This window comes from Austrofundulus limnaeus, unplaced genomic scaffold, assembly GCF_001266775.1.
Source record: "Austrofundulus limnaeus strain Quisiro unplaced genomic scaffold, Austrofundulus_limnaeus-1.0 Scaffold58, whole genome shotgun sequence".
Taxonomy (NCBI): domain Eukaryota; kingdom Metazoa; phylum Chordata; class Actinopteri; order Cyprinodontiformes; family Rivulidae; genus Austrofundulus; species Austrofundulus limnaeus.
This window is the reverse complement of record NW_013952460.1, coordinates 712,712-730,877: the sequence shown is the minus strand read 5'-3', so window position 1 is coordinate 730,877 and position 18,166 is coordinate 712,712. Positions and strand designations below refer to the sequence as shown.

General features: G+C 41.0%; 1 protein-coding gene across 3 annotated transcripts in view; it reads left to right on the top strand.

Annotated features, from left to right (window-relative positions):
• The window catches only part of frmd4ba (FERM domain containing 4Ba), a 42,612-nt gene extending 24,831 nt beyond the window's left edge, over nt 1-17,781 (top strand). For 2 of the 3 annotated variants that reach the window (XM_014009445.1, XM_014009446.1), the window contains 13 exons: nt 7,120-7,196; nt 7,686-7,824; nt 8,891-9,032; nt 9,135-9,268; nt 9,358-9,474; nt 9,757-9,985; nt 10,073-10,129; nt 10,210-10,345; nt 12,183-12,347; nt 12,436-13,166; nt 13,258-13,393; nt 13,756-13,977; nt 16,820-16,886. In XM_014009445.1, the coding sequence (XP_013864899.1) occupies nt 7,120-7,196; nt 7,686-7,824; nt 8,891-9,032; nt 9,135-9,268; nt 9,358-9,474; nt 9,757-9,985; nt 10,073-10,129; nt 10,210-10,345; nt 12,183-12,347; nt 12,436-13,166; nt 13,258-13,393; nt 13,756-13,977; nt 16,820 (2,286 nt within the window). In that variant the 3' untranslated portion in view covers nt 16,821-16,886. Of the gene's footprint in view, nt 1-7,119; nt 7,197-7,685; nt 7,825-8,890; nt 9,033-9,134; nt 9,269-9,357; nt 9,475-9,756; nt 9,986-10,072; nt 10,130-10,209; nt 10,346-12,182; nt 12,348-12,435; nt 13,167-13,257; nt 13,394-13,755; nt 13,978-16,819 lie in introns of all 3 variants that reach the window. The other variant, XM_014009447.1, reaches the window with a different exon arrangement.
• The last annotated feature ends 385 nt before the right edge of the window (nt 17,782-18,166 follow it).

The window sequence follows — 18,166 nt, the reverse complement described above, 5'->3', positions numbered from 1 at the left end:
TATGTTGTCATAAAGTTCAGTAAACAGATGATATGAAGCTGCTGCACAGAGTTTCTGGGATCAGCTGACCTGCATCCAGTTTGAACGTGATTTGCATAACTGTGGGTCGAACAGCAGGGCAAGTCCCGAAAATAAACAGTAAATAAACGGAGAAACTAAACAACACAGTTAAATCATTTTTGAAGCGAACACAGCAGCTTAAAGTATATGGACTTTGATACGAAAATCAGCCGGACATTGAGAGCAGCAGAGAGAGTTTTATGTCACGCGGGGAGTGCCAAGCTCGCTCGAAGCGCTAGATATGCCTGCCTGCCTGCCTTCCGTAACGTGAAAGCTGACTACAGTTGAAAAAAGAGCGCACGAAACACTTAATTTGTCTTAAAATACAGATATTCTGTAAAATAAGTAACTGTTTGTAACCTTACCTTAGCTTAGAAGACAGAGGGTGTCGGTCTTTTCTGCTCAGATTCAGCTATCGGTGCATGAAGCTAATGTTTACTTACAATGCTAATGCTACCCTTACTCTATGGCGCTCAAGAGGTGGAGGATCCAAATGGCTGGCTCACTGCTGCCAACTAGTGGTCAGAGGCTGAACTACAACATAAAAATGAACGGCTGACAGGAAAGTTGACATTTTAAAACTTAATTAAAAATCGATACAGGGCCTTAGAATATCGATACAGTATCGGGAAATGAAATATCGCGATATTTCAGTGTATCGATATTTTCTTACACCCCTAACTACATTCTGTATATAGTGAGGATCAAGACGGCAAAACAGCCACAAATATTGTAAAATTGCACTTTATCATTTTAAACAAAATATCCAAAAAAAAATATGGAGTCTTTAGATAAAGGCTTATTATTAGAACAGTGCATCATTGATGGTGGAAAATAGATGTTGCTCTAGATGTTTTTGTTTTGTGAAACAATGGGTGGGATCTGAACAGTAGCTATTAATGTGCTGGTTATGGTTATTTTGTATTAGAAAAAAATCTTTATTTTTTACTCTTTACTCTTGTTGCCCCATTTTGTGTTGCATGCAGTTTCTGTTCTCTTTGTTTTCCTGTGATATTTAATCACTTCCCAGCTGAGTGTTTCTCTCTGGCCTGTTTCATTAGTCTCACGTTGCTGCTGTTATGAGGCAGGAACCTGTTGACATAGCAGAGTGTGCTGTTACACAGAATACTGAGGCATTAACGGGCGCAGACGCAGCGGGCTCTCTCGTGGAGGTGTAATTATGGTGCTCCGTGGGAAGCTGCAGAGCTTTGGGACGAGTCTGGCACTCAGCCATCTGTAGGCAGGAGGGATGTTTGGACTCGGTGTGGAAAGTGTTGGGGTGCTGGACCGGTTCAGCAGAACCACACTGTGCCGTTTCTAACCTCTCAACTCTGTTATGACAGCCACATGAGAGCTTCACAATAGTTAAGAGTTTCCTGTTGTGAAAAAAAGAGGTTTACAGTTTAAATAATATGTTTTGCTTCTTATGCTGATAATTGAAGGTGTTTTTTTCTTTCTCTCTGTGTTTAAATGAGATCTCTGTATTTATGTAACGTGAATACTACATTCTGCCTCAGCTCACATTTCCTTTTATTTAGGCTCAGAAATTCCTCTTTCTCCTCTGACCAGACCCTGTCAGCATGCTGCTTTCATCAGAGTCATCTGTGTTTTGGGATATTAAAGGAAGCACAGATGATCGATCGATGTGCATTTGTGATGGGTGGGGGGTACCTAAATTTAGCATTTAGCATGGGAGGTCAGTTGACAGTGCAGCTTGTTCTGCAGTTTTATATCTATAGAGGTTTAAACACTAAATGGTGAATCAAATAAGGGGGCTTTAAAACTCTTCAAGATTATTTTATTAAATTATTCACAAATGGGAGAGAGATCATTTCCACATTTAGTGTAATTTTTAGGTATGCACGATAACTTATTTTAAGAACCGAAACTGATAACTTTCTCCTTCTAATGGTCGATAACTGATAATAACTGATAGCCGATATCATGCCAGGAGATAATACTAGTCAAAAATGGGTAAGATCATAACATAAATAAAAAAGACCAAAACCAAATGACACTGTGAATTATACTATTTGAAATACACTCTTATGCTGCGTTCACACCGAACGCGATTTCAGCTTTAAAATCGCAGCCAACGCTGAAGTTTGAAGCTCGTGCACTTTGAGGTCAGATGCAGGTCAGCTCTTGAAGCTCTGCACGGCAAGAGCCTCCCCGCCCCTCCCTCCTCTGTCGGGCTCTGTTTAATGTCGGACGAGGAAGTGGCTTTGCTTTATTTACAGAGAGCAAGAGCATGTCACGTTCATCAGATAATTAATTCATAATTAATTCACCAGATAATTCAGAGTAGAGGCTCACAGCTCGCTTTCAGGACTATTTTTCCAGTCTGATGAGTCACTGCCACGCATTGGTGCAGATATCTCTGTCAGGACACCGACTGCAGGCACTCGATTTCAGCTAAAGAGCTCCTCTCCGTCTGTTTCAGGTTAGTGGACATCATTCAGTAAACTGTCCCTTCAGGAAATATGTCGCTACGTCACACAGTGGAGTCTCTCTGATTGGTTGACGCGACGCGTCGAGCTGCAAAAGTTCAAATTTTCTAACTTCAGCGATTTGCGCCTCAGCACGTCGAACGCTCAGATCGTTCAAATCGTTCAAATCGCGCTGCTCTAATCGCGCTTGAGGCGCCGCAGCACTTCCCGACGCTGATTGAAGCGCGTCCACCATAGACTTTGCATGTAAACCTGATGCTCCTGATGCTGAAATCGCGTTCGGTGTGAACGCACCATTAGCGAACAAACATTTCTTAAAATATATCAAACAAATCAATTTCTAAAATGGCCATATTTTTAAACAAGGCACATTAATTATAAAAAATAGACCTTTAACACTGATCTCAGATTTAAACAAATATGAAAAAGAGAAAAAGTCATTCCACAAGTTTAAAACAGATAATGCACTAACACCTGTTAGATTCAAAGTTCATTTGTTTGATTATTAATAATATATCAATTAAAATGTTTTTTCTGCCTGAAACAGTGCTTATGAGATAAAAGCGCAGAAATGACAACCTGTCAATCAAAGTGTGAAGGCATTAGAGAGTTAGCAAGTAGCAAGTAACGGACATTACATGTTCTCAGATTGGGAGTAGTTGTTCTGATGTTTATAATTATGATGTTTGTGTTTAACATACAGGGTTAATTGGTAAAATAACATTAATAATTCTTAAAATGACTGGTTGATTTTCAGCACAGAGTATTCTAATTATTGTTCTAGTGAGAAGGTTGTTTTTTTCCGACACCACTTGAACTTGAGGTTGCGCAAGTTGGGCAGGACGGGGAGTGGCTTGAACAAAAAGTATAAAAATAAATAAGCACACTTACTGCTGCGCTGGTGAATGTGTACATATATTATCAGTTCTGTTTGTTATGACATCGGACCAATAAGTATGACATCATAATCTCCTGATATCGGGCCGATAGTTATTGTACACCCCTAGTAATTTTACTGTGCACTTGAAATTGAGGTAGTATTGTCATTATGCCATGAATGTGAGCCACTGAAGCATTTTGTTTGTGTCTGGTATTCTGTGTTTAATAATTGGTTGTTTTTTGAGAATTATTATGAGCAGCTATGGTGGCTTAGACTAGCATTAGCTTCAGACATTTTGCTCTTTCCTTATTGAACAAGCTGAAATAGGGTTGCACACTTTTGTGGCCAATCACAGATCTTTTAAAAGCCTGACCTACCGATTCTGATTTTGGCCCGTACAGATTTATTTTTTCATAGCTGACACTGTCAGATGTCATCTCACAATACACCTTCAATGTTCCAGTCTTATTTTACAGAAAAGCTTTGAACAGTACCCTTGAAACAATACAAACTTATTTTATCTGGATAGGCTGTGCTCACAGAGCAAAAGGGGACAGTGGCTGATTTTCAAACCTTTACGGAGGTAAACAAGATTGGTGGATAAGATCAACTTCTTACTGTATGGAAGTATTGGCCATTCATTGATCTCCCACAATTAAAGGAATCAGTGTCAATAAACTGTCTGGCTCCACTTGCTGGATTCTATTAACATGTTATGGTACAGCCTTTAAAGGTATTGGTCATTTTTAAATGGCCAGTTTAGCTACTGTTAGCATAGCCTGGACAGAGACTTTTGCTCATTTCTCCATACCTTGACCGATATCACAACTGATAATATAGTCCATCCATCCATCCATCCATTTTCTGTACACGCTTCTTCCTTTTCAGTGTTGCGTGGGTCACTGGTGCCCATATCCAGCAGTCACAGTGCGAGGGGCGGGGTACACCCTGGACAGGTCGCAAGTCCATCACAGGGCCACACATGGAGACAAACGAGACAAACAACCATTCACTCTCTCACTCACACCTAGGGACAATTTAGAGTTATCAATTAACCTAACAGTCATGTTTTTGGTCTGTGGGAGGAAGCTGGAGTACCCGGAGAGATATATAATAATGTAGATCATATAATAATACATATAATAATAAGTATATCATATAATAATATATCATATAATATATGATAATATATTAACTATGATAATATTTGGCAGAACATCACTTTCAAAATGGCCAAAATGACAACTGATTTCTTGCCCTTATTCGTTCCGGAATAATTATAAAATACATGAAAAACAGAGAATTGTAGCTGCTTTCTTAAATAAAGTTTAAAGAAAACAGAATCAGGTTTATTCTCAGTCACCATTGTCTAAAAAGATCACATAAGAAAATAATATAGAAGTTTATTTTCTAATGTCGAGCAGTTGTTAGATTTTTACAACATGTGTCATGTTGTGGAAGTGTACAGTTACCAACCAGTCAGAGCTGGTGACGTGACGGGTGAGGCTTTTTTTTTTTAACTACATGCGAGTCAGAGTCTTTCAGACTATTTTTTAAACTCACAAATCAGCCATCCATATATGATTCCCCCCCCCACCCCTTGGGGGTCCTTGAGTTGTGGGTGTGAGCTGGATCTGAACAGGCTGATCCCATCTGAAACCACAAGCATTTCTGGCAAACTTCCACACTTCTYTAATTCACTGTTTGGCAAAAACAAGAACAGCGTAAATAGAGATGACACGTAGACTTAGTGGGGTTTTTTGTGCTTTATTGTTATCAGTTTTATGGAAAAGGATGATTTTAGTTTTTAAATGGGAATTGTGTTCACAAGTCATGGAGGGATTTCTTGGATCATTTCCTTTTAAAGAGGACAACTTGCAGTCTTGTGACTGTAGTTTTAAGGTGTGTCACATCACTGGCATATTTTAGCAGCAACTTGTCAAGCAGGCGCAGAAATGTATTAGTTTCTTTATGTGCTGGCACACAGGAGTGGGGTTTCTCTAATGACACGAGGATCCAGTAACGTGTTCATTGTGTTGCCTCTTTAATTTGTTGTTACTATGTAAATGATGCAAAGTGATTGTGAGGCGGGTGTGAACTGGTGTGAGACACTCTTCACAATGAGATTAGGTGTTTAGATGCATCCTGCTGCCTGATTCCCGTGGTTCATTAATGCTCTTTGTTTTCTTAACAGCCTGACTGAGAAATGCTGTTCTGACTGCAGCAGCTTGTGCAGTAATCCACCATGCTGTGATAACATACTTTTTACAATACGTACAAAATAGATTAATTTGGTTAAAGTACACACAAGTTCAGCGGTTGTTAAACAGGTCTCGGTGTGTGCTCAGCTATGCTCCTCTAATGCCAAAGGAAAAAGCTTCTGTTAATGATTAAAGCACCATATCTGACTTTTTTTGTTTGATGTGTGTGTGGTGGCTGATAGTAGATGTGAGTTTAAAACAATGCTATGTGTGATATTTACAGTGTCAAAAACAGTTCCTAAGTTAGACCTGAGGCAGTTTAAAATCTGAGTGGTTTGAAGCAGAGCGGAGTCTCCACAAACAAGGAAAAACTACCTGCATACAACCAGCTTATCTGGTCTGACCCAGAAGGAAGAGAGAGGGAGGAAAAGACAGCGGAGCCGAGCAGCGAAGGCAGCGTGAGGCGTCAGTGATGTCAGAGGAGGCGGGGGAGGGGTTGAGGTTAAGGGGGTGTGGTCACCTCAGCTGAAACTACAACACCTATCTGACTCCCTGAGACCAGACAAGAGAGCGTATTGTTCGTGGAAGCTCTAACCCTGTGGGAAATTCACAGTCAAAGGATTCAGAATAAACCAAGAGAATTCCACTGAGGTCTGATAAGCAAGAGAAAAAAAGCCTCTGTACGGTAAGACTTGTTATTGTGTGCTCAAGTTATCTGCCCAGCTAATTAAAATGGTTTACTGCTTTAATGTTTTACTTATCTTGTGCGCTCCTGAACAGGTTTAGAGCATTTACTGTAGAGGTAATCTGTGCTGAGTTTAAATTCACCCTGATAATAAAGGTTAAAGTGATATCTTAGCATTGGTTAATGTGTGTGTGGGTGTTTGAGCTGCTCTCATACTGGGAAATATTAAAGTTCTCACCTATTGGTTGGTGTCACGTAAATTACGTGGAGTTTTTGATTTCAGTGCCTCGGTCTTATCTTTTTTTTTTAAACGAGAGCAGGGAAGGTCGTTCACTGCCAAGTACCTCAAGATGTGTTGAGCTGGCACAGCATGAGTGGAGCAGATGTTTCATTCTGACACAGGAGTTTTTGCTTCTGCCCTCCTCCTCCACAGCAGAATGAAATGAGAACCTGGCTTGCCGCCTGGCACAGACTTGCTCCCTGCAGTTGGAGCCACATTACAAGTGCTCCTGTGGTAGCTTGCGATCCGCTGACCCACTGAGTCCCATTCATTCATGGCGTCAACTGTTGTAATTTATGCTCCATAAAGATACCACAGTGGCTGAAAAACAAAACTATTACTTTAATGTGTGCCTCATTGCTTTGTTGTCTTTTTATTTCCACTCATGTGAGAGGACAGAGTATATTTGTTCAACAACCTGTGTGTGTATTCAATGACTTTTATGTTTATTTTCTGCAAACCCACTTTTCTGACAGTACTATGCTGGCTTGTGTACCTAGTTGTGTGTTAATGTRTCTTAACTTGCCCCACCTTCTTCCTGACTAACTCTATCTTTTTCACAGTTGTTTCAGTGGAAGCAGTTGGAGAATTTGTACTTTCGTGAGAAGAAATTTGCAGTAGAAGTGAACGACCCACACAGGTCAGCAGATAAACCACTTGATTTATCTAAATGGATCTTAGTTAGTACTTTCCTTGTTTGAAGTGTTCCTATTTTAGTGTGTGCCCTTGTTTCAGATGTCCTGACACTGAAGGACATCTGCAGCTGGTGGCTCATTTAAACCTCCCTGTTAATGACTTGAACCTGCCTGTTAAATGAGCGTTTTCCTGCTGTTCAAAAGCCACCTCATCATTCTGCGCTTGTTAGAGGACTTCTGCTCCTCTCACGGGTTTTGATGTGAAACTTTCAGCAACTAAAGCTGTTATTAAACCACACACTCTTTCAAGTTACTGCTTGTCGTCTTCTCAGAATTACACAAAGACCCTTGTGTTTTTTTGGGGTTTATATTTAGTAACATTTCAGCTAATCCTAAAAGATGATCCTCGTTTTATTAGAAAAAAGATTTTTAACAGCAAGTGAAGAGATTCATTTCTTGGATCTGCTCTGAGTGTCTGTTTTTATTATCTACAGGAGAACGGTGACCAAGCGAACGTTTGGACAGGCCGGTTTGGTTATTCACTCATGGTATGCCAGCCACTCTCTGATTAAAACTATCTGGGCAATGGCCATAAGTCAACACCAGTTCTACCTGGACATGAAGCAAAGCAAAGTGAGTCTTTCTGTTTTTCTCCTGATTCATTTTCATTTCTTCACACTACCTGCCAACTCTACTCTTCCCAAATGTACACCTACATTAAAGTACACCTTGTGACACATGTAGAGTGTTTACATGCTCTCTGATAACCTGCATAGGTGAGACTCTTATATCAGTCACAGGCCTGCATGTGTGTGTGGYTTACACAATGTGAACGCTTTGGTTTGGTCGTCAGTTTCAGTGTCCTAATTAGGATTTCTTCACAAGTCTGTTTGTGTTTGTGACGCAGGTTGTGCATGGCAGCAAACAAAAATAGGCTCATTTGTGGTTTTATAAGCAATGTGATGGATTTATCAGAACTCCCACAGATGTTTAGGGCCTTGGAAATATTAGGGCAGTCGCTTTAAAAGGATAAATATTTATGCAATCACATATTTTATAAATGTAAAACTTGAAGTAAAAACAATGGAAAGACAGGCTACACACCAAGATTTAAGGTAAAAAGTAAAAGGTCCTTTAATAAAAGAATGGACCAGCCATTAAATGAGTTGCCTACCGGCTCGGTGACTTAACGCACCTTCAACAGGGCAAATATCATATGAAACATATAAAACTTGAAGTGTTGGGAAAAGAAAGCATAAATGTTTTTAGTACTGCCACAGAGAAAAATAAAGAAACGGTATATATGTGCGAGTTATAAATCATTGTGTTGCCCTGAAGGTAACACTTTCATGTCATGTGTATGTACCTCTGATGAGATGTTGCTGAACATTAGTCCTGTTAACCGTTAGAAGCTGTGTGTGATGGGAATTTTGAAGTGGAGGAAGGATGAGTGTGTGAAGCTCAAGTCAAGAGATTTTTTAGCCACTGTTATTATTATTATTCAYAGGCTGATTTTGAGTCGTGTTGATCCAGGAGCAGAACCCACACTGATTAGAGTCACACATTTAGAGTACCAAACATGCAAATGTAAAAACATTTCCGTAGCGCACAGTTATTTAAATGAAATCTTCACAATTCATTCGTCAATAGAGATTTTCACAAGTCCCAATGTTTTATGAGTATTTTACCTTTTCTGCAGTCAAACATGAGCAAGACCAGGAGCTCAGGAGACATCGCTGTGGACCTCACAGAAATCAATGCCCAACGGATCAATAAACTCTCAAATATTGAGAGCAAAGATCCAATAATAATGGCCAGTAATGGAAGCCTCATCTCCACAGGTAATCTGAGTTAATCACTCAACTGCTGCTGTTCCATATCAGATGGATGAGTGATGAATTACGGTGACAGCTTGTAATTAATCAGCTGTGTGCTCGTTCCAGGTTCTGCTGATTCTGAAGTAATTGAGGAACAGAGGAAAGAAAAGATTGCTGAACTAAAACAGAAGGAAAAGGACCTTCAGAGCAAACTGGAGCAGAAACTCGAAGAGCTGAAGACTATCTGCATGAGGGAAGCTGTAAGTATCTCTGACTTGTTTTGTGTTTCTAGATGTTTTCAGGCTCCTGGTTTCCAAACTGACTGCAGGTTGTTATTGTTTATGTGCAGGAGCTGACAGGCGAACTGCCTAAAGAGTATCCTCTGGCTGCAGGGGAGAAAGCTCCTCCTGTCCGACGTCGTGTTGGGACAGCGTTCAAGCTGGATGATCTCTTTCCTTATGATGAGGTTGGTGTAGATATTTAGTAATGGTCTTGTTGTCCTTTATTTCTGATATAGGGATTTAACGTGGACTCAAATGTCATAATGATTTTTAGCTTTGAATACACTCAGGAATATGAGTTAGCTATCACTTTGAAACGTAATATGTGTTGAGATAAAATCCTTGTTGTGTCTGTTACCTGGGGCTGGGGATATTTGAAGTCAGGTTCTTTGTTCCGAGGAGCGCCCTAAAAAGATGTGTGTGGAAATTCCCCACTGACTGTGTGGGTGTTGTGTGTTTCCCTCAAGGACCCACATCTTAGAAATCTGGAGAGCAGGTTCGCCTTGCAGGTGAAGATTGTAGAAGCAGCCTTGAAGCTAGTCAGCGAGTCTGACCTTAAAAGAACAGTGAAGAAGAAGAGGAAAACCAACTACCTGGATGCTATGGGGAAACTGGAGCAGATAGAGAAAGAGATAAATGATTATAGAATCACAAAAGGCAGAAAACCCTCTCAGAGAGCCTCGCTGATCTTAGCAGGTACAGTGAACACTGTTTGCATGTCAGAGCTTGTTGAACGTGCAGTCATGTGTCAGTTCTAAGATTTTTTTTCTTTTTTAATCTCAGATGATGCCCACATCTCAGACCTCAGCTCTCTCTCTGACAGTCTTACACTGGATGATGGTAGGTGTGCTCCATGTGCACGTTTTTGACCCCGCGTTCCTTTATCAATCCATTTGACCCGATTTGTTTTTGTCTTCCAGATGATGAACTTGGTTCTCAGAGGCAGCGGTCACGATCAGTCCAGTATTCCCCACGACCACACCACGCAGAGACTCTGGACATTTACTGCAACAAAGACAGACGAGCCTCTGCCAACGACCAGCTTTCAGACACCAGGTATACAGCGAACACCCACACATGCAGTGTACTGATGTTCATAACTCCCAGTGTGTCTGTCTAACACAGAGGCTCAGACTTGTTGCTTTAAGTTGTTGGTCACCAGCATTTAAAACCATCAGACATAATTAGTGTAGTCATCGTCTTTATTAAAAAAATCACACATATTTACGAGCACAAAAAATGTGAAAACAGCTGAACTGATCAAAGCAAACTAATCTGATCCATCAGATATGAGTCATACAACTTAAAAACACAGCTGTTGTGCTTTGTGTGAAGATACCTTTCCTCTCGTTGCTTTGATAGCCTGAAGCATGGAGCTAGTACAGACCTGCAGAGGAGATCCAGAGCTGCATTCCTAACAGTCCCCTCCTCCATCTTCTGCTTCCCCAACAACCTCTCCCTTATCAGTTAAACTCACTGACTTTCAAAAATAGACAGAAAGACGTGTTGCGGCCTGTGGAAGAGCAGACGACGGCTCCTGAGATGAGACAAGAGAGGAAGAGGGAAACAGGAAAATTGTGTCGGAAATGTAGTGAGAACAGCAGCTGCTGCCTGGATGTTTACACAACAGTGCAGGTGGTGTGTTACTCCAGCTACAAAGATGAGAAATTATTTGACCCACGATGCTTACTGTTGTGTGACAATAAGAATCTGTTTATTATGTAATGAGTCTCTTGTGTAAGGAATGACTTTTTCTCCATTGATTAATCAAAGCAATCAGGGTTCCTGCAGATCCGTAAAAAATCTTAAAAGGCATTGAATTCATCAATCCAAAAATAAGGCCTTAATTAGCTTTAAAATGTATTTAAAATGTAAACACAATGTAAATAGGATGATTGTAATTCATCTCAAATATTAAAATAATTGGTAAAAATTTTTTTTTTTAAATATTCACATGCAGACATTCCTCTTTGAAATCACTTCCTGTTACTTCACATGCAAATATCTCAACTGTCCATCTGAGCAATGTGAAATTATTTTTGTAAAATGTTAATGTTGTCTTTCCAAAAATGCATTCACTTTTCTTACAAAAACTTGATGTCACAGGCACTTTAAGGTAGGGATACACGATATATCGGTATTGATATCGGTATCGGTCCAATATGTAAAACTGGACCGATATTAATGTCCGATATTGATTTCACACTTTTTYTCTTTGTGTTTCTGTTTTGGGAGGGGAGCTGGTTGGTTGAGCGTCATCTGTTTGATCATAATAGTGATATTGATGCTGTGTAACCAGGAATAACTGAAGTAYAGCCATGTCAGAGGTCTGGTTGTTTATTTATGGTATCAAAAAAAGACCCAAGTGTGTTTGTGTGCATATGTATAATATAATTTGTGTGTTTGTGTAATATCGGTAAGTATCGGTTATCGGCCATAACGGCAATAATTATATCGGATATCGATATRGGCTGAAATTTTCATATCGGTGCATCCCTACTTTAAGGTTTCATCRACAGCAAATTGGGGTTAAGACCCCGCTGTGGGTCCTAAAACTCCAAATTTTGGGTTGTTAGAAGATTTCCTGAAATTAAATAAAGTTTAAAACMGACTGCTAAGAATGTTTCTGCTATAGTTAGATATGGATAAAAACAACTGGTCTATTAGCAATATTTGAATACTTCAACCAAAAATACTTTGATTCATGAGTTTCTGCCACAGTTTTTATTTATTTTTCTGTCGTTTGTGTTTATTATGAAATTGGTCTTAAATTTAACTTCACTTGGCATTAAAAAGTCTTAAATTGAACTTGCTTTAAACTGTAGGAACCCTGGCTAGGCTTTGGACTAAAGAGGTGAACGTCCTGAAAGCAAAGCTCTTCTCTGTGTTTCAGATTCATTTCTGACCAAATCCAGGAGTCGTTCCACTGCAGTTACACTGAGACCTTATCAGCCTACAACAGCCCACTGAAACCGGCTTCCAGACAGCCACGTGACGCCCGCAGCATGCCCCCCACTCCCCTCCTCACCCGCAACGCCTACAGCAGCACACAGCTCAGGTCAGACCTCAGAGATTAACTGTATGTATTCTGTTACAAACAGCTCTCGCACCGAGTCCACACAGGTTCATTCTGGTTTCGTTTGCAGATCAGAGGACTCTCCACAACATTACCGTCAGCGGAGCGGGAGCCTGGAGTCCCAGTCTCAGCTCCCGATAGAAACCAGAGAGCCCCCACCGACGTTCGTGGTGTCCCCCGCCCGACGCAGCAACAGCACCGATGTCCTTGACGACGGCTCCTCCTACACGAGCCAGTCCAGCGTGGAGTACAGCGCTCCGGGCAACCACACCCACCGGCACAGAACCCGTGGCCGCCACAGGAGAGACATGTACGCCAACACGGGCAGCATGCCCAACCTGGCTCAGTCGGACACCCGCTGCTACGCCTACCAGCCTCAGGCGCGGCCCACCACCACAGCCTATTACATCACAGGCTATCCTAACTACGTGGAGCCGGAGCCACACCCCAGCAGAGCCTATGTGTATGAAAGTGAGATGGAAGGACACTACAACGTCAACCCTTCCTACAACCACACACATGCAGCTTACCACAGCCACGACATGCACGCCCAGTACGGCTCTGACCAGATGGACGGTTTTTCATACAACCCATACGCCACYCTGCGACCTCCCAGGAACCATCCGCTGCCTCGTGGCAAGGACACGGACAGCAAGAATTTCCAGAGAGCCCTGGCAAATAAACACCTGTTGGACTGGTACGAGCGGAACACCACGCACAGACAGTACGACTYCGACGGGGGCTCCCAGCTCATGTCTGCACATTATCCCCACAGCAGCAGGACCGTTTCCTACACATCAGGTTAGATTATTGCATCGTTCTCCTCTGCTGCTGATGATTTTTTTTATATATATATTTGGTCATGTAGTAATCTGTCGTGTTTTTATTCCAGGGTCAGTGGCCCCGTCCAGCAGAACCTGGCATTCTGCCACCAGTGGTCGTGGTACGTCAGATTATGGCATGCCCGTGCACGAGCCACACTCCTACTCCTACAGTGCAGTCCCCTACAGCCTCTCCACCTACAGCAGGTGAGGAAAAATTAAAAAAAGAGCTTGGCCTCAGCTTTTCTTCAGATCCAATAAACCACTCCCTGATCCTCTTTATCCCCAGAGCTAAGTGTTCGAGTTTAATTACTTAAGATTGATGGCTGAACAAATGTAAAAAGCTGTTTAAATTTGTTGTCTTTAAACAATACTGTACACTAATTTATATGTGTCATCTCTTTTTATTTCTTTTACCGCTCAAATTGTAGAGTTTAACTCTCAAACAATTAGGCCTTTTCTTGCACAGCCTGGCTCAGCAGTAGGATTATAGGATGTGTGCAGGTCTTCCACAGAGCTTAAGATTACTTCTGCTCCATAACTGTCCACCGGCCCCTGCTCTCTTATAGATATGGRACCTCCCAGCTTGTAAAAGGCTCCTGGCACAGCCCTGATGGCCAGAGACGCTGTACTGTTTTCTCTGCTAGCTCTTCCTCCTCCGGTTCTTCTTCCACTTCCTCCCTGCCCTCTGCCTCACACTCCCCGGGCTGTCGAGTCAGGCAGGCGGCCTCCAGCCCTGCTGCACACACACACTTCTCCAGAGGGCACAGGCTCAGTAAAGGTAGCTCCTAGTAAGTAAAGKACCATAGCCGGAGCCTGTGCGTTTGCCTCCGTCAGCGTGTCCGCGACAGTACCTTACCATTTTGCTTGTTGATGTTTTTGGAGTGAATTTTGCATTTTTGTAATCCTTCGTTGTCTTCTATGAGAAGGTAACTGCATGGCTTGTTTCAAAATATGCCTGACCTACTCCCTCTTGTCAGGCGGCATATTTTCATCCAGTGGTCACATTTAAAACCGGTTTTGTTTGTTTGCTTTTGAATTTTTTCATCCTCTTAACACATACAGGCTGCTCCCTGCCCGTATGTTGCGTTCTGCCAGGACCTTTGCCCTCTTTCATGCACAGACGCCTCCCAGAATTTGAAAGCTGCAACWGGATGCTGTTGTTTATTATAATGACCAGGAACATAACATTTCCCAAATGATCAAACTCACAGCACACATGAATTAATGAGAGATGCAAGACAAGTGGCTACCATGGTAATGAGGACAAGTCTTTGTGTTTTGGTTTTGTTTTGATTGTAAATAAACCACATTTATAGTATTATATTGTCATTGCAAAATTAGCAATATTTATATCTCAAAGGACTGGTTGGAGTTTAATAATTGTTGACTAATTATTTGATGAGTTTTGAAGTTGTATTTTTCATGCTAATGTAATATTTAGCCAGTAGGACAGAGTCTCACTGCTGCAAAAGCTCACACCTGACACAAATTCATTGCCAAAAATGCTAAAGGTCARATAGAATAGGATGTACAGATTAGAAAGGAGGAAAGAAAAAGTATCATCATTGCAATATTTACAAGTATCATCGCCATCACAAGATTTTCTAATATCATGCACAGTGTTGTATAAAGTACCACAAAGTGATACTTGAGTAAAAGTGCAAGTATCTTACCAAGAAATTACTTTGGTAAAAGTTAAAGTCTCCTTTAGGAATATTACTTGAGTAAAAGTCTTAAAGTATCTGATAGTTTTTGTACTTAAGTATTAAAAGTAAAGCTGGGTTCCCACCAAACGCAGTTTGAGCAGCAYAAATGCGCCCACTGCCTTAAGTTGGACGCATTGAAACAAGTTTGGTGTGAACGCAGCAGCCGACAAGATGCGCGTTTGAAGAGGGAGGAGCGTCTTGGTTTTTTCTGGTCTGTCTTTAATGACGGGTGAAATAAACATAAAATAAAGAAATTGGCTTTGATTTATTTACTAAAGAGCAAGTGAACGGTGGTGCGCACAGCAGATAATTAATTCACTAGATGATTTAGAGGCGCTTTGTTCTGTTAGTTTCGCCACTCTGGGAGCTGTGAGCTGACGGACTTATTTATTTATTTATTTTGTCCCGAGCTCAGCGAGCTGCTGACCCACATCGGTGCTGAAATCTCCAACCAGAACACCAAATGCAGACGGTCGATTTCAGCTAAAGAGCTACTGTTCATCTGTGTCGGGTTCAGGAAATCGTCACATGGAAAAATTATTCTCTCTGATTGGTTGCTGCTGTGCATCAAGCAGCCAAAAGTTCAATTTGTTGAACTCGAGCAGTCGCTGCTTTGGACGTGCCGCATCCTACCGCTACCTTGTGCGCTGCTCTAAACTGCCAAAATGCGCCGCAACACACGCTGCGCTGCTCCTAGATGCACGTCCACCATAGACTTTGCATGTAAACTGGTTGCTGCGGCTGCTCAAAACACGTCCGGTGTGAACCCGGCTTATAAGAACTGATTTAAAATGAGCAGTTAGATTTTCTGTAATGACATTTATTAGGAGGTGACCTCCCCAAAAAATGCAGAAATGGCTGTCGTATTAAAATAACTGATTTTAAATTTAGGATGCACTAGTCTAGCTGTTTCACTTTATATACATATATCAAAGCTGCACAAACCTTTTCTCCAAAATGAAAATCTATCTGAGGGCTGCAACCAAATGCAYTAATATAATTCATTAAATATGAATACTTCTTAAGTACAGTCCTTTTATTTTTAATGATTATGTCCTTCTGGAGTGTGACATGATTTGTTTGTGTACAAACTAATACGGTATCAGAATTTTATATATTTATACTTCTCATTCAACCACAATTAAATTCACTCTGTCTGGGAGGCACAATTTATATGGAGAGTATTTATATTTTATAATAGCAAGCTGGAATGAAAACAAGCAAAATGAAATAAAAGTCACAACTTTCTATTGCTTGTCTTTTTTAAAAATGTAAGAAGTAAAATGTACAGATAATWGTGTGAAAATGTAAGAATAAGAAGGAAAAAATAGACTAAAAAATAATTACTCAAGTACAGATACCCAGAAGTTCTACTTAAGTACAATAAAGTTTTTGTACTTAGTTACTTTAGAACTCTGACCATGCAGCCCTAATTTATAGCTTTTACATTATAACACACACACACACATACACACACACACACACACACACACACACACACACACACACACTGGTGGGAAGAACTGGGATAAAACTGCTAAACTTGCTTTTATTCTTATTTTTTTGCAGGGCAACAACTGTTCAATCTTTATGTATCATTGACGAACAGAAGGCAAAAAACTCACCTTAAATCTGCTTTTAAGTTCTCTGTAAGGTTTTTAGTGTAGAAGCTTGTGTGTTGCAAAAGGAAAATGTGACCTCTGAGCATTATGCATTTGAAATATTTAAAGCTGCATGTGTGTAATATCAGCCTGCATCTTTTCTTGTCTGATAAGTGGGAATATTTAACCCTGCAGCTGAAACGTCAGTGTTAGCATGCCTGAAACACAGGTGTTAACATGCACAGGTGCTTTTGTACTTTTTGGGTTTTGTCCTAATGCAAGCATGTGGCCTAATGTTTGTCAATCTGGTTTGTTTGTTACAGATCCTACGTAGACGTAAAGCACATCAGCAACCAAATGCACAGCAGTGTGGATCCAGAGGAGCACATTTGCTGGCACGAAGGCTCCAAACCAGGAACTATTGTTTAGTCGCTGCATTGTGGGAATTTTTCACTCGGACAAGCTCTCATTGTGCCTTAAACTGCACTTACCTGTTTTTGTATAAAGAAGCTGGAAAGAATGATGGAACTTGTTTTTGGAATTCAGCGTGTAAACAAATGAAGTGCTCTTGTTTTCAGTTCCCTCGACCGCGGTTCTCCAAACCGATGGAACTCCTGGATTTTTAGTGCGTTTTGTGGAGCCGCCCCCCGTGCACCGAAACCAAACCGAGCCCCGCGGTGGACTGTGGCACGGCTGAGAGAATCCAAACCAAACTGTGACAGTGTTCTTGAGATGAGACTGAGAGAGAGTCTCTGGGATGGGAAACGGAGCGTCAGTGAACAACACAGTGTTTTCTGAACACTGCAACCATGAAGGATTAATAGAAACATAAACATGAAGGATTGAGCTGAGTACAAAATGATTTTCTTTGAACATTCTGCAGTAACTACATCCAGTTTTTCACATTTGTTGCTTTTTCCTTTTACTAAGTATTCCGTCTGTCAGTACACACAAGAATCGAGCCAAATACTTATTTGTTGCACCATCTGAGTATTACCACACGTCACCAGTCTGATGTTACTGCCACTGCTGTTCTGTGTTTGTTAGAACCCAGTTATTTGATCCATGCTGGAAATCATGGGCTGGTGCTCGTCGTTTCTCTACAGAWTGAACCCGTTCCTAAGTGTTGCTGTTGTAAATACACTGGTTCTGTTCCCTTTTTGTAGAGCATTTTTTTATGTTTTTAAAAAAAACATGTAATATATAGTGATCAATAATTGTTAAGCTGGTTCTTAGTAATTTGTATAATTGCATTTGTTTGGATTAAAAAAACATTTGAATCAGTGGTTGTTCAGTGATATTCTTCACAGCTCTTTAAAACATTTAGAACACGAAGGATCTGTTAGAGTTTAAAATCTTGTTTACATTTTAATCAGGTCAAAGTGGTCATATAAATTCGTAGTCCTCTTCTTAATGGGTTGAAAACGTCACAGATGCTAGCAGGCCAACAGAAGTATCTCCAGAAGAGAAACTGTAAATGAGATGATGTGAACCCTGCAGATCTCTGGAGCTCAGCTGTTTTCTGTCTGCAGTTCTGTTGTCAGGCTGGTTTTGGTGCGTTCCTGTGCTGTAAACCAACCAAACCAGTATTTAAYGGCCGGCACACCCTCTCTGAAACCTCTGCTGTCACCCGTGTGAACGACAAAGATCCAGTTTATAGCACCAAACCC